The sequence below is a fragment of the Hipposideros armiger genome, unplaced genomic scaffold, assembly GCF_001890085.2.
Source record: "Hipposideros armiger isolate ML-2016 unplaced genomic scaffold, ASM189008v1 scaffold_43, whole genome shotgun sequence".
Classification (NCBI taxonomy): domain Eukaryota; kingdom Metazoa; phylum Chordata; class Mammalia; order Chiroptera; family Hipposideridae; genus Hipposideros; species Hipposideros armiger.
This window is the reverse complement of record NW_017731393.1, coordinates 1583378-1597305: the sequence shown is the minus strand read 5'-3', so window position 1 is coordinate 1597305 and position 13928 is coordinate 1583378. Positions and strand designations below refer to the sequence as shown.

Genomic DNA, 13928 nt, shown 5'->3' with positions numbered 1-13928 from the left:
CCCAGTGCATGTAGCTCTCATGGCACCCTGAGTCCCAGAAAGGGACACAGGACCCCCTCCTCCTATGCGCGGCTCCTGCCCTGCTGAGAACGTGCCCCTGCGGGGAGGCCGGGCCTGGGCGGAAGGCCCCTTCTGCAGACCCTGCCAGACCCCCATCTCCTGCACCCTGGCTGACCCCAGCTAAGGCCTCTGATCCGTGACTCCAATTTCTGGAATGCACCCCGGGGCCCAGTCACGGATGCTCCCAGAGCGATTTGCAGTGACCAAGTGTCCTCACGGGACTGGGCAGCTAGCCGTGGGCGGGCCGTCCCGTCCCGGGACCCCAGAGCTGTCAGGGCCCTGCCCCGGTCGCAGCCCGCGCGGCCCACTGCCGGGGCGGTGAGCCTTGCAGCTTGTCTTTGCACGGGCGCGTGTCAGCACAGGCACGCGCACCCAGGAGGAAGCCGGCCCGGAGGCGCGCACCAGCGGCGGGCGGTGCGGCCCGCGCGCAAGGGCGGGGCTCCGTGACGTCATCGACGGGCGCCGGGCCCAGAAGCCGGAAGTGGTGTGGCCGCTGTCGCGGAGCCACGTGGGGAGCCTCCCGCAGCAGGAACCGACCCAGTGTCGCTGGTGAGACTCCGCGGGGCAACGTGACAGTGTGCGGGCGGGGGTCGCCCCCAGCCAGGTGCCAGCCGGGCCGGCCCTTCCTCCCGGTTCTGCACAGGCCTAGCCGGTGCTTCTGCTTAAGGCCCATTGCGTGTCCTCAGCCTCTGCATGTGGGCCCTTGCCTCTCTGCCACCCGCCCGCCCAGAAGCCCGCCTTAGGGGAGATGGAGGAGAGGTGGGTTCTACCCAATTGAGCCTCGAAACGAGGTGACCATTTGCTGCTTCCCCGCTCTCATCTCACACCTGAAGACTGGGAGCCAGGCTCCTGGAGACGGGTGTCAAGGGCGTCAGGTCTTGACTTTGTGGGAATCCTCGGGCCCATCCTCTGCCATTGCCTGGCCTCAGTCCCTCCGTCAGTGATTGGGCTGATGGCTTCTGTCTCATAACCCAGACCAAGAAGGGCTTCAAATATCAGGCCAGGGCCAGGACCTGAGCCATTCACCCCACCCCAAGGCTCAGGATCTGGGCATCACCATGCACATCCGGCTTCCTGGAGTCCTTACGTGCTCATGCCGCCACACACCTCTTCCCAGGTCCCTCGCACCGGCCAGACAGCAGCACCATGAGCTTCGTGGCTTATGAGGAGCTGATCAAAGACGGTGACACAGCCATCCTGTCACTGGGCCATGGTGCAATGGTGGCAGTGCGCGTGCAGCGTGGGGCACAGACCCAGACCCGGCACGGCGTCCTGCGGCACTCGGTAGATCTCATCGGTCGCCCCTTCGGCTCCAAAGTGACCTGTGGCCGAGGTGGCTGGGTATATGTCCTGCACCCTACGCCAGAGCTCTGGACGCTGAACCTGCCGCACCGTACCCAGATCCTCTACTCCACGGATATCGCGCTGCTCACCATGATGCTGGAACTTCGGCCCGGTTCTGTGGTCTGTGAATCTGGTGAGTTCTTTAGTTTCACCTCTGAGAAACTGACGCAAACCCAATGTGTAGACAGCCGCCAGCATGCCCTCCCTGAGGCCAGGCATGCCCGTTCGACCTCTATTTTAACAGAATCTTTCTGGAGCGTTGACTGCAGGGAGTGAGGGCAGAAGCAAGGGAGCTGGTTAGAAGGCTGGTGCTGTAATCTGAGTGAGAGATGAAGGACTGGACCAAGGATAGCCCCCAGGAGGTGGTGGCCTCTAAGGGTCCTGCCTGCCTTGGTGGGCCTGGCCAGAGTGCTGCTTGGTGCTGACCGAGGTGCTGACAGAAGGGCAGAGGGTGCCTGGAAGAGCAGACCCTCACGACTGCAAGTGGGAGCCCCAGGCCCAGGACCGAAAGGTGCCCCTTCCTGGAGAGTGGCCAGGCCTGCGCCGAAGTGTTCGTGGTAGGCGGGAAGCCTGACCCGTGCACATCCCTAACCAGCGTTATTGTCGCTGAGCCCAGGACCTGGGGTGCAGCTAGAAGTGCCTGAGGCCAGCTGTTCCTGGGCCCTTACACACACACACACCCAGAGGTGCTGGGACTGCCAGGACTGCTGGGACTGAACCATGCAGCCTGGCAAAGAACATCCCAGATGTGCCTGGATCCCAGATGGGTTGGGCTCACGAAGACTTCCCAGCATCGCTACTGTTAGCTCTCTGAGGGCTTCAGTCCATCCTATCTCTCTCTGGGTCTCAGTTTCTCCATGTGGACAATTGGATGGTCCCTGTTACCCAGCCAAACTCTTTGGAAAGAGTCAGATGCAGGCCCTAGGCTCTGGGTCAGAGAGTGGATGGGGCTGGGCAGAGGCTAAGTACTCAGCATGAGGGCAGCTGGGGTGCCTATGGTAGGTGGACAGTAGAACTCAGAGCCAGCGCCATCCCTTGCTGCTCCATGTGCACCCTCGACCAGCATCTCACTCCACTCGGGTGGGAGAGCTCGGTCGGTGGGCACGCTTCTGGGCTGCTCTGATGTGCCAGCTTCTCTGTCAGGAACTGCGGGTATAGCTGTGCACAGGATAGACCAGGTTTCTGCTTCTCAGAGGGGGACAGACAGTAAGCCAGCCTGGTATGACCATTTCAGCGGGTTGAATCCTTGAGGCTTGGAAGACAGGGCTTCACGTTTGAGGGTGACTGAGAGGGGTCCCTCCAGCTATGGTGGTTAGGGAAGACCTCTCTGCAGAGGGTACATTGAGTTGAAAATGATGAGAAGGAGGTACCTACCAAAAGCTGAGGAAGAGTGTCACGCCAGAGGAGGTCATGCAGGGGCCCTGAGGGAAGGACAGCGTGGAGGCTGGCATGCAGGAGCAGGAGATGAGGTCGGAGATAATGGGGTGCAGCTTGTAGTGTCATTAGGAGCCTGGCTCCACCCTGCGTGGAGAGGGGAGCTCGGCCGGTTGTGCAGAGAGCAGAGTCAGCCTGGTTTGACTGTGGGTGTTGAGACAGGACTGAAGGTGGCCAGTCTGGTGGCTTTCGCAGAGCCAGGAGGGAGGGGCCCAGGTGAGTGCGGCAGGCAGGTGGGGACAAGACAGGGAGTGGCTCCTGGAGAGAGGTGGAAGGGTGGCAGGAGTTCCTGGCTGATGCGACGTGGGTGAGAGAGGGCAGAGTCAAGGGCATCTTGTGGTGTCTGCTGAGCAGTGGGTGTGGTTGACGGAGCTTGGGAAGGTTTGGCAGGGAGTGGACTTGGCGTTGGATCAGGTGCGGTTTTGTGCTTATTAACCCTGAGCACTGTTTGGATGCTGAGGGGAGGTGGTGAGTGTGCAGTGGACACCAGGTAGGAGTCAGGAGTGGAGGGACATGGCTCTGGGGAGTTATCATCAAATAGGTGGCCCCTGCAACCAGCGGGTGAGGGCAGGTCAGGGGCTGGATGGGAGCTGCTGCAGGATAGGAGGCCAAGGAGAGGGCCAGCCTGGGAGGGAGCTGAGGAACGGCTCGTGCGGTTGGCGGGAAATGGGGGGGCGATGACATGGCGAGGAGAGGAGCTCTGTAGTGAGTTGGTGTCAAGGTCCTGGGAAGTGCAGCAAAGCGAGGGCAGAGTGGCACCCCTTGTGGCAGGAGGAGATTGGGGGGCACAGAGATGGACTAACCTGAGTGGGCCGGGAGCTCGGGGAGCTAGGGACCAGCCACCGCACAGAAGGCAGTGGGACAGGCCCAGGCTGCTCTGGCCACTCTGCCCCTTGCAGAACCCTGTCTCTAGGTCTGTGCAGCCGTGTTTGCTTCTGTGTGGGGACTGGGTGGGGCAGCCACTCTCCCACCGGAACCACAGCAGACATCTGTGATCAATCCCAGCTTGCCTACACCCCACCTGGAGGTCAGAGGTCAGAGGTCAGCCCCTGACCCCAGTGGTTCCCTGGACTAGCCTCAGGACCCAAACCCAGGGCAGCCAGCACCGACAGGCAGCTAACAAGTGAGGCCCACTGGTAACTTGGGCCGGGGTCTCTCCGGGGTGAGGATGGGGCTGTTTCCTGGGTGGCCCCAGCTGTCTGCCTGATACTTCTCCTGCCCCCAGGGACCGGCAGTGGCTCCGTGTCCCACGCCATCATCCGCACCATTGCGCCCACGGGCCACCTGCACACGGTGGAGTTCCACCAGCAGCGGGCGGAGAAGGCGCGGGAGGAGTTCCAGGAGCACCGCGTGGGCCGCTGGGTGACTGTGCGCAATCAGGACGTGTGCCGAAGCGGCTTCGGCGTGAGCCACGTGGCGGACGCTGTCTTCCTGGACATCCCGTCCCCTTGGGAGGCTGTGGGCCACGCCTGGGATGCTCTCAAGGTCGAAGGTGCATCTGGGGTTCTGGGGGGGGGGTACGCCCTGGGGGCCAGGCTCTTGTCCCCACCCGGCTCTGGGTCATCTGAAGCCCAGAGGTTGGAAATTGCCAGGCACACAGCAGCTGGGCCCCAACCCTCACCCTGTTGACCTGGGGCAGCGGTGGTCGGTGGTCGGGTTGGCCCGGGAGCCACAGGAGGTCACCAGGTGGAGGGTGAGGGTTGGAGGAGTCAGTTTGGTGAGCATGGGGCTCCATCTGGGTGCTTGCTTGGAGGTGGAGGTGAGAGATGTCTGAGGGCCCTGGGGACTGTGGCAGCCCCACCTGAGTGAGAGGTGGGACTTCTACCGCTGGGTGTGCCAGAGGCCAGAGGTCAGCCGCTGACCCCAGCAGTTCCCTGCGGAGTCTCCCCTCCCCCCAGCCAGGAAGCAGGCGATCTGGTCCCTTTTAGGGAAGAGGCTGCCTTGGAGGCGGGAAGTGGCTACGAGCCAGGGAAGTGCTGGTGAGGCCCTGGGTTTTGCCCTTTTCTGGAGAAAGCGATCGGGCCCTTTCCCTCCTCCCAGCTGAGCCTGTAGTGAAGGGGGCAGGCAGGCCCCGTGCCCTGGGGGAAGGGTTACCCTTCTGTAAGATAGATGCCAGGCCGTTCCCACAGCAGGGTAGCGGCCAGTGGGTCCCGGTGGGTCCCCCGCCAGCTGGCTCAGGCTTGACCCTGGACTCCTGAGTCCCTGGTCTCTGCCGAGGTGGCCTGGGGCTGGGGAAAGCGGCAGCCCTGGCTCCCCCCATCCCCACCCCCTCCAACTTCGCCCTGGACACCAGTTGGCACCCCACCCTTGCTCCAGGGCCACTGGGGGGTCCAGGCCCCAGTCCCAGGGAGGCCAGAGCCAGCTGCCCAGCCTTGGCTGAGCCCAGGCAGTCACACTCCCCGACCTCCCTCTTGCGGCTGAGACTGTTTGCTGGTAGCTGGCCCAGGGGAGCCATGCCATCTGTCCTCCCATCCCATGTGCCCTCTAAGCCCCTCCTCTGGGCTCTTTCCCTGGATCTGTTTGTTCTGGGCCCAGAGGCTCTCTGCTCAGCCGTGGGCCAGCCTGCTGGGAGCCCGGCCCCTTCCCGGCCCATCTCCAGACCGCAGGCTGGCCAGCAGGCTCAGGCCCTTGCCTCGCGGGTCCTCAGTTTCCCTGGCAGCGTGCACAGGGTCAGGATTCCCTCTTGGGGGTGATACTATGCCCCCTCTAGGTTGGCCTCAAGCTGCGCGTGCCTCCTCCAAGCCCAGACCTCCCTGCAGCCCTGATGGGGACCTGTGTCCCCAGGTATTGTTGAGGTGACCAGGCCTCACAGACAGTAGAGGACTTGCCAGGGCTACACCCTTTCCCCTGCCCTGGCTTCCCTGTGCCCTCCCTGCCAGGATAGGGACCTAGGCGGGCGCTGGGCCAGGCTGAGGGGCACTGCAGGCAGGCGGCTCCCAGTGGGAGGCGGCAGGAAGGGGCTGTCAGCTCCTGCCCCCGCCTCGTCATCTCAGCCTTCTGGCCCCGCTCAGAGTAGGCCCTTCCAGTTCCCAGGAGCTGGTGACAGCCTCTAATTTCCTGCGATGGCGGTCCCCACCCCCTCGTGGCCCCCTTCTCTGCCCCAGCCCTGTGCTGCACCGTGTGGTTAGAGCTATCTGGTTACAGCTGTCTGGTTAGGGCTGTCTGGTTAGATCTGTGTAATGAGAGCTGTGTGGTTAGAGCTGTCTGGTTAGGGCTGTTCTGGGCCCGGCGTGCTGTCAGCTGCAAGCCAAGGCTCCACCTGACCCCTGATCCAGCCTTTGCCCTGGCCCCTAACCCCAGCTCTCCGTGGTCCAAGCACAAGGGCTGGCTCCAGACGTCTACCCTCGTCATTCACAGTGGGGTCTCTTTACTGGCACCTGCTCCTTAAGGGACTGGGGGTGGCATTGCCTCTATCCTGTAGTCCCAGCCATAGACACCGGCCATAGGAGGCTGCCCGGCAGGCAGGAGGGCTCCGAGGTCCTGCAGCCCCCAGCCCTCTGACGCAGTGTCCTGCCCGCTGCAGGTGGGCGCTTCTGCTCCTTCTCGCCCTGCATAGAGCAGGTGCAGCGCACGTGCCAGGCGCTGGTAGCCGGAGGCTTCTCAGAGCTCAGCACCTTGGAGGTGCTGCCCCAAGTGTACAACGTGCGCACCGTCAGCCTGCCCGCACCGGACCTGGGAGCCAGCCCCGGCCCTGACGCCTGCCCCTTCCGCAGCGGCACACCCATGAAGGAGGCCGTGGGCCACACTGGCTACCTGACCTTCGCCACCAAGAGCCCAGGCTAGTGGGCTGCCCGCCAGAGCCTCGGGGAGCTGGGAGCACGGCGGGCCCAGGCAGGAAGGCACAGTCTGCTGTGGGCGCCTTATATGGTCAGCGGACGCCTGCTGGGCCTGTGTTTAGACAGATGGTGGGGTGGAGCCGGGGGGCCTCCTGGGTGGCCAAAAGGGGAGGCCAGCCCCAGGCCTCAGTCCCAAGAGGGAGGCCTCCACCCAGTCCCTGCCGTGCTCAGTGTCCCAGTCCTGCTGTTGCTCACTGCCACATGAAGTCCTCACTGTCATAGGCTCTTCTGAATGTGAGGCCCAGGGGTGCAGGTGGTGGGGCCCAGGTCTCACTTCTTTCCAGGTGGCCCCAAGCAGGGAGGGAGGTGAGGGGTGCAAAGACTCAGGGAGGAGGACTGGGGGCTCAGTGGCGCAGATAGGCCCCCTCTTGAGAGCCCTGCCCTGTCCTGGCCTCTCTGCCCACCCTTCCCAGAGGCGAGGGAGAGGCAACCCAGCTGTGTGGCCTCCAGCCTGACCCCTCCCCCTTGGCGCTGCACCTCCTCTCCTGCTGAAGGGGCAGCCCTGCCAACCTGCCTTCTTTTCCTACCCCTGGGAAGTGCCTTCCGCTGTTGTCAATAAGTGAGAACACACAGCATCACTGAGGAGCCCCAGGAGAATGGTGATGGGCCTCGAGCGACCCAGCCAGTTCGTGTTGGAGCCCCAGCTGTTCTACCCCAGCTTCTCAGGCACTCTCGCCCCTTGCAGGAGCCCTGGGGTTGCCAGGGGGCGTGCATCCAGATGGAGGGCAGGACACCAGGGCTAGGGGCACATGTCACCTGCCCTGGCCTCCAGCTCTGTGCTGTGTGGCTGGTGTCCCCGCCTGCCACTGTACACACAGGGCCTGGATGTCTGCCCTCGACCTCACCTTTCCCATGTTGGGGCCAGAGCCCCAGGGTACTGGGCTGGCACGGAGCCCCTGACCACGCCTGGCGGAGAAATAAACACGCTTGCCCCCATGTGCTTCCTGGTCTCTCTGGTGGCCCCAGATGCCAGTGCCCCCTCCCCCACACTGGTTTCCTGGCTGGACCTCCCCCTGCAGCCCTCCTGGCCCCTGCTCCTTCTCCCTGTCCAACGGCAGGGACCATGGGGCTCTAGACTCCAGGACAACAGCCTGGGATGAGATGGACAAAGAGTTGAGTGCGTGGCCACCCCCACCCAGCTGCAGAAAGGTCCACTTGTCCCTGAGAAGGGTGGGGGAGGGGAGAGTCCATGTGTGCTTGCGTGTGTATGTGTGCGCGCACATGTGTGCGTGTGTGCATGCTTGTGTGTGTGTATGTGTGTGCATGTGAGTGGGTGTATGTGTACGTGCATGTGCTTGTGTGTTTGTGTGTGCATGCACATGTGTGCATGTGTGTGCGTGCATACACACGCGCCCCAGAGCCCTGTGCCTTGCCCCGCAACCCCACCAGCCCTCACATTCACACCACAGGACCTTGGTGCCTCTCGTGCTCCCTAAAGGGCCTAAAACTCAAGAAGGACCCTCAAGACCTGCCGTTCCTGCCTGAGGCCACCCCCCCAGGTTTTGTGGGCCCTTGGAGGGGCGCCAAGCGAGGTGGGCCTGCAGGAGGGCCAGTCTCCTGGTGGCAGTGTCACAGGACTGGGTGACTTCTCCTCCTCGGTGTCCCCCTACGCAGCTTCCTGGCAAGACCTGTGTCCCCTCAGAATCCCTCAGCGTTGCTGGATCTAATAGCCCTGCTCAGGGGCCTTGTCCCACTTCCAGGGCCCGTCCTGACCTCTGAGCAAACTCCCCGCCTGGGGGCGGGAGGAGAAACAGGAACGAGGGCCTTACCCTGGCCTCGTGGGAAAGGCCTGTGGGGTGTCAGGTGCTCGGTGCTTGCCACAGTGTGCAGAGCACCTGGGCCCAGACTGCGGCCCTGGGTGAGTCTCTGGGGCCTGCACGTTTGTCTGTGTGAACTGGCGGGCAGCGGGAGAGCCCAGCCCACCCCAAGATGGATGACCAGGGTCGGGGGCCACCGGGCTAGAGGTCAGGGGCCTGGATTGCTGTCCCTGATGACAGTTGCAGCTGGTACAGAGCTGCTCTGGCGTTTGGGCTGCCCTCCAGGCCTTGCACATCCACCCCACCCCAGATGGCAGCCCAGGCCCAGCTCACCTTCAGCCCGAAGGCCCACCTGGCCCTGAGCCAGCAGTGAACTCCTGTGCATCCTTCAAGGCCCCTTTCAAATGTGTCTTCTCCATGCCTCCCGCCACCCAGGCGGGAGCGTCCTGCTTAACGTCCTCTGCTCCCGCACATCCCATGGTGGCTTACATGATCACCCCTCAGAACTGTCCCCAGCCTGGGAGCCCCTGCAGGCAGAAAAGCAGGAGCCCAGCAGTGCCCCAATTCTGCAAATGGGGAACCTGATGCTCAGAGAGGCAGGGCCAGGGCCCAGGCTGAGTGAGTGACGAATCCTCAGGTCAGTGATGGTCACCTCCTCGAGTCAGCAGCATGGGGCTGGTCACAGGGCAAGGATTCACCCGGAAACTCCTTTCCCAGCCCCAGACGCACATTCACCCCGGCACTCAGCTCTCCCTTGGAAATCTCTTCACCTTACCCTGCTTTCCCACCACACCCCTGCCGGATAAGATGGGACACGTCTATGTCTCCTGCAGCCCCCACCCCACGTCAGCCCCAGAAGGCCCAGAGACCAGCAGCCTCAGACCCTGGCTCACGGGCCCCAAGGGCCCCAGACCAGGATCCCACCCTAGGGCCGGAATTAGAGGCTCCCCCGGAAGCGCCCCCAGAGGCCTTGCCCCCCTTGTGAGCTGCTCCTGGCCTCACCACGCTTGACTCTTATCTGTCTGCCCTCCCAGCGACACCTGCGCTCCTGCCTGGTCTAGGCTGTGGGTGGGTGGGCGGGCTGCGTGGGGCCCAGGCCCAGAGGACCCAGCCATCCCCCTGCACAGGTGGAAAGACTGACGCCCAGAGGAGATGTGGCTCTGGGCTCCAGGCCTCCTGCCTGTTCCTGGCCAGCAAGACCTCCCATATCACACACTCTCCCACCTGCATGGGCCCCTGAGGTGTGAGCACAGAGGCCAAAGGGGAGAGAGTGCCCCTGTAGCTGTAGCAGGCTCAGAACAGGTGACAATCATGCAGGATCCGGAAGGGTTCCTGGAAACTGGAGGTGAGCAGGAGGACATCGCAGATGGAGTGGGCAGGCCTCGGGCAGGAGGCCCTCCAGCAGGCCTCCCAGGCTGACAACTGCCTGCCTGTTTGCAAGGTCGCTCTAAGCACAGGCTGGTCACCCAAGCCCAGTGCCCCCACTCTGTCCAGGCTCTGTTAGACTCACATGCCAACCTGGGGATGCCCCTGCCTCCTGGCGGGGCCTGGGTTGAGAGGGTCCCAGGCTGGTCTTGCTCCCGACGGCCCCAGGAGGGAACCTGCAGATGAGGGCTGATTGGCCCTGTCACCCAGCACATGTGGGCTGAGCAGCGGCTGTGTGCCGAGGACCCAGGCGTTCTGGACAGCCTGGCCTGCTCTGGAGGGGCTCCCAGGAGCCAGCACAGACAGTGCAGGGAAGAAGTGCATGGTGGGAGCAAAGCCAGGAAGGGGGCCAGACTATGTGCTGGACAGAGGGGTGGGGATGTCAGGAAGGCCTTACCAGGAGGTGGCCCCTGCGGTCACAGAGGGACAAGGAGTTTGGACTTGATCCTGCAGGCAGCCTACCCTTAACAGGGATGGTTGGACGCTACTCTGCCCTCAAGGGGGGGTCACATCCTCCCTCTGGCACTGCAGTGACAAGTCACTTCCCTCCCTCCTGCTGAGAGGAGGGGGTGATCACAGTGCCTACCGGAGGGGGCCTGCCTCAGATTAAATATCATATCAACGTTTGCACAGTCGGTGCTCACAGAATGTCTCTGATTATTATTTGTGCTGCCGCTGCCTCCAGGAAGCCCCCCTTTCTCAGAATCGAGGACCAGAATTTTGGGGCCACTTCTGGATCCATCTGAGAATGTCCTTAGTGCTTTGGGGCATTTGAATAGCTTTTTGTTACAGGGGCCCTTTAGTTGTTTATCAGGAAAACAGGAGAGAGGTTTTTGGTTTTTTTTTAAAAGATTTTATTGGGGGAATTGGAGGATGGGAACAGCGCTGGGGAATTGGGGGAAAGGGAACAGACAAGTTGCTGTCCTTTTGTTCTTCAGTCTAGTTCAGGACGTCACTTCACTGGCCCATGTTGGTATTATCATTGCGCTCTTCCTGGGTGAGGCAGTCACATCCCCCCAAAAAAACCCAACTCAGGCTTAAGGCAGCAGTCAATTCCTCTGGGATCTGTGGCTTGGCTGCTGTCAGCCAGGCCCGTTCACGGGTGGGGGCTGAGCTGACCGAAGGCCCTTCCTCCAGGGCAGTGGACTGGCCTGCACACCCTCTTCTCATGTCCATGGCTCACAAGCATCAAGGGCGAGCCCAGTCGGGGGTCACTTTTCAAGCCTTTGGTCAGGTGGCCTAACCTCGAGAGAGACCCTGCATTTTTAGGGAGAAGTTGTGGCTGCAGGCACAAGGGTGGTGCCAAGTGGGGCCTTGCCTGCCCTGGTGGGTGCCCTGCATGGTGGGTCCTCAGCGAGCAGGGAAGGGACTGCGGGGCCCTGCCATCCTGGCCACCCTCCCCGTGCAGCGTGGCCGAGGGCATTTCAAAGTCAGGCTGCCTGTGAAGCGCAGCATCGGCGGGAGGGAATTACTCAGCTCCCACCAGGCTGAGAATAGCTCGGAATTGGGTCACACTAACCGAGAGCTCCGGTCACAGCCTCCAGCCTTTGACGATAATCAGCTTTCTCCCTGACATCTGTCCCTTTAAAGAGGGGGCTGGCCAAGTGTGGGCACATTTTTGGAAGATGAGGACAGGGAGGGGCGTCTGTTCATGGTTGGCCCTCCATCCCTCCCACTTCCTTTGCTCTCCTCACTCCATTTCCGCTCCACCCCCGCCCCCCACAGGCACCTCCATCCTAACTGCCCACCCTGCAGCTGCCCCCACTCCCCAGGACCCATCAGCCCCCACGCACAGGCCAGGCGGTATGACACAGTTCCAGGCATGCTTGGCACCACGGTGCCCCCTCACAGGTGAGGGACACCAGTGGGATTCAGCGGGGAGGGTGGGTCCTGCCCCAGCCCTCCTGCCCGCCCTGCTGACTGTTCCCTTGGCCTCCTGAGTGGGATGGCCCCTGTGCGGTGGCCCAAAGTCCCCTCTGACTCCCTTGGGCTCTCCTCCTTTTGATGGCCAATAAAGGCGATGGTGGGATCGGGCCACCCGCCTCTCCCAGGATTCTCGCCCCTCAGGCCTGAAGTGCCCTCCTCAGCTGCTCCTCACCTCCCCACTCAGATCACACAGGGAAAGCAGCCCCTTCACCACCCGACCGTCCCCCCACAAAGCCTCTGTGTGTGCAGCCCCCAGCACAGGGCACCGGCTGACCCTTTCGGTCCCCGCCCTCAGGTCCCTCCCTGGGCTCCCGGCGCCTCCTCCCAGCCTGCGCAGCACAGCCAACAGGGTGCCCCAGGGACGGTCAGACAGAAACCGCTGTGTCCTGGGGCATGATGTAGAGCCAGGGCCCTCACTGTCTGAGTTCAAACACAGCTTGGCTTTGGGGGAAGAAGAGATGCTTGGGTGGCCTTTTCTTTGACAAGATCCAAAGCTCAGCACCCTCCCCCCACCACTTCCTGTCTCCATAGCAATATAGTAGTGTGTCCTCCCCAGGGTGAGCTCTGCCAAGCTGCCCTCCCCCCAGAGGCAGAAGTGTCCTCTCGTGGCCTGGCCTTCCGTCCTCTCTGCCGGCCACCCTCGTGGCCGACCGCTGAAGCACCTAGATGTGACCCTGGCAGAGCGAGGCAGAGGTCCTGGGGCTGGTGCATCCATGGGCCCGTGGCTTCCTCTCCCGGGTCTGATGGGCCCCGGGTGCAGCCAGACGCCTCCTCTGCACAGGGCTCTCCGTGCTTGGAGCTACGCAGCTGCTCACCTGTAGGCTTTCTGCCCAGGGACACCAAGCTGCACTCAAATGTGGTCGCTGGGCCCCAGGACCTGCACCTGCAGGGCCCTTGTAGGGACAGAATCCCCATCTCCCCAGACCCCCTCATCTGCAGGTGGACTTTACGTGGCTTCCCCAAAGGACTCAAACACTGAATTTGAGAAGCACCAGTTTGGCTTAAGCTTTGTCCCTCTTTGCCACTTTCACAACCAAATCTGCTGCCCGTCTGACAGGAGTGTGCAGGACTCACCGTGTCTGTCTCATTTCCCATCCACTTTTTTCCTCGTGTCTTACCTCCTCCTCCTCCCAGGGCGGCCTGGGGGTACTGAGATGGGTGATGTCACAGGTCCTTGGAGCCCACAGTATGTTGTCACCTGGGTCGGCTGCCACCAAGTGGTGCAGTAGGGTGCCAAGTCCATCCTTGCAATAATATAGTAGGAACCTCTAACCCAGGTGAATATACATGTACACTCTCTGCTACGTGCATGCCAGGCCCTGCTTTTGGCTGTTTCATCTTCATAAACCCACAAAGCCGTTCTCATGGTCCAGGCGACAGGACCATTCCTCAGCCTTGGCACCGGTACGTTCACGACATGTCCATGGAGCTGAGGGGCTCAGATTTGCGGTCCCTGGACCAGTGGCATCACCTGGATGCTTAGTGGCGATGCAGGTTCCCGGCCCACCCCAGACCTGTTGAGTCAGGAACCCTAGGGGTGGGGGTCCAGCGGTCACTGACAGGGGATCTGGAGTCTTTCAAACTGTTCTTTCCTTTCGCTTGAAACAAAACACACCCTTATTAACTTAAGCAGCTCAGTCACAGCTCTATGGAAGCTTCTGGCGTGGGCTACCTCACTCTTTGCGAGGCTGCACCATTGTCCTTTAGAACTTAATTCCACCTCAATTGGGTTGGAATGTTTTTGTTGAGTCCCCGGATCCTTCTCTCCAGGTTACTGTGTCTCCAGGGACTCCATCTAGCAGATGCCCAGGGACCGCAGCAGCAGGGGACCGCTGTGGGTGGGCCTCTGGGACCTGATTTGAACAAACCACATGTCTTATTTTACAACATGAGCCGACTGGGAAATTTTGAGCCCGAGTGCATATGCTGTGGGTTTGCTAGTGATGCTGTGAAAGGATCGTGGGGGATCTGCCTCAAAATCCCTGGGAGGGGCCAGGGTGGATGTGAGACCCTGGAAGCACAGGGGATGGGGGATGGGGGGGAAGCTGCACTTCCTGGACATTTTCCAGAATAAAAACTTGTTAGTTGTTTTTTTTAAAGGAAAACTGCCCCAGGTCACTTCAACCACTTACTTGTTCTAGGCTCC

General features: G+C 62.0%; 1 protein-coding gene across 3 annotated transcripts; it reads left to right on the top strand.

Moving 5' to 3' along the window:
• Nucleotides 1–300: 300 nt before the first annotated feature.
• TRMT61A (tRNA methyltransferase 61A) lies at nucleotides 301–7610 on the top strand. Of its 3 annotated transcripts, none has more exons than XM_019639371.1 (4): nucleotides 301–609; nucleotides 1178–1537; nucleotides 4064–4330; nucleotides 6362–7610. In XM_019639371.1, exons 2-4 carry the CDS (start codon nucleotides 1207–1209, stop codon nucleotides 6619–6621), a joined length of 858 nt encoding a protein of 285 aa, XP_019494916.1. In that variant the 5' UTR covers nucleotides 301–609; nucleotides 1178–1206; the 3' UTR covers nucleotides 6622–7610. The 3 variants fall into 3 exon arrangements, with proteins under 3 accessions (XP_019494916.1, XP_019494914.1, XP_019494915.1); XM_019639369.1 differs by lacking the exon at nucleotides 301–609 and adding an exon at nucleotides 616–819; XM_019639370.1 differs by lacking the exons at nucleotides 301–609; nucleotides 1178–1537 and adding an exon at nucleotides 1571–3054.
• The last annotated feature ends 6318 nt before the right edge of the window (nucleotides 7611–13928 follow it).

What these genes read in the sequence shown, in the direction of transcription:
- TRMT61A (XM_019639371.1), top strand. Translation starts at nt 1,207, where the DNA reads ATGAGCTTCGTGGCTTATGAGGAGCTGATCAAAGACGGTGACACAGCC. An exon ending in TTCTGTGGTCTGTGAATCTG is followed by an intron (nt 1,538 to 4,063) that starts GTGAGTTCTTTA and finishes TCCTGCCCCCAG; the next exon opens with GGACCGGCAGTGGCTCCGTG. An exon ending in GGATGCTCTCAAGGTCGAAG is followed by an intron (nt 4,331 to 6,361) that starts GTGCATCTGGGG and finishes TGCCCGCTGCAG; the next exon opens with GTGGGCGCTTCTGCTCCTTC.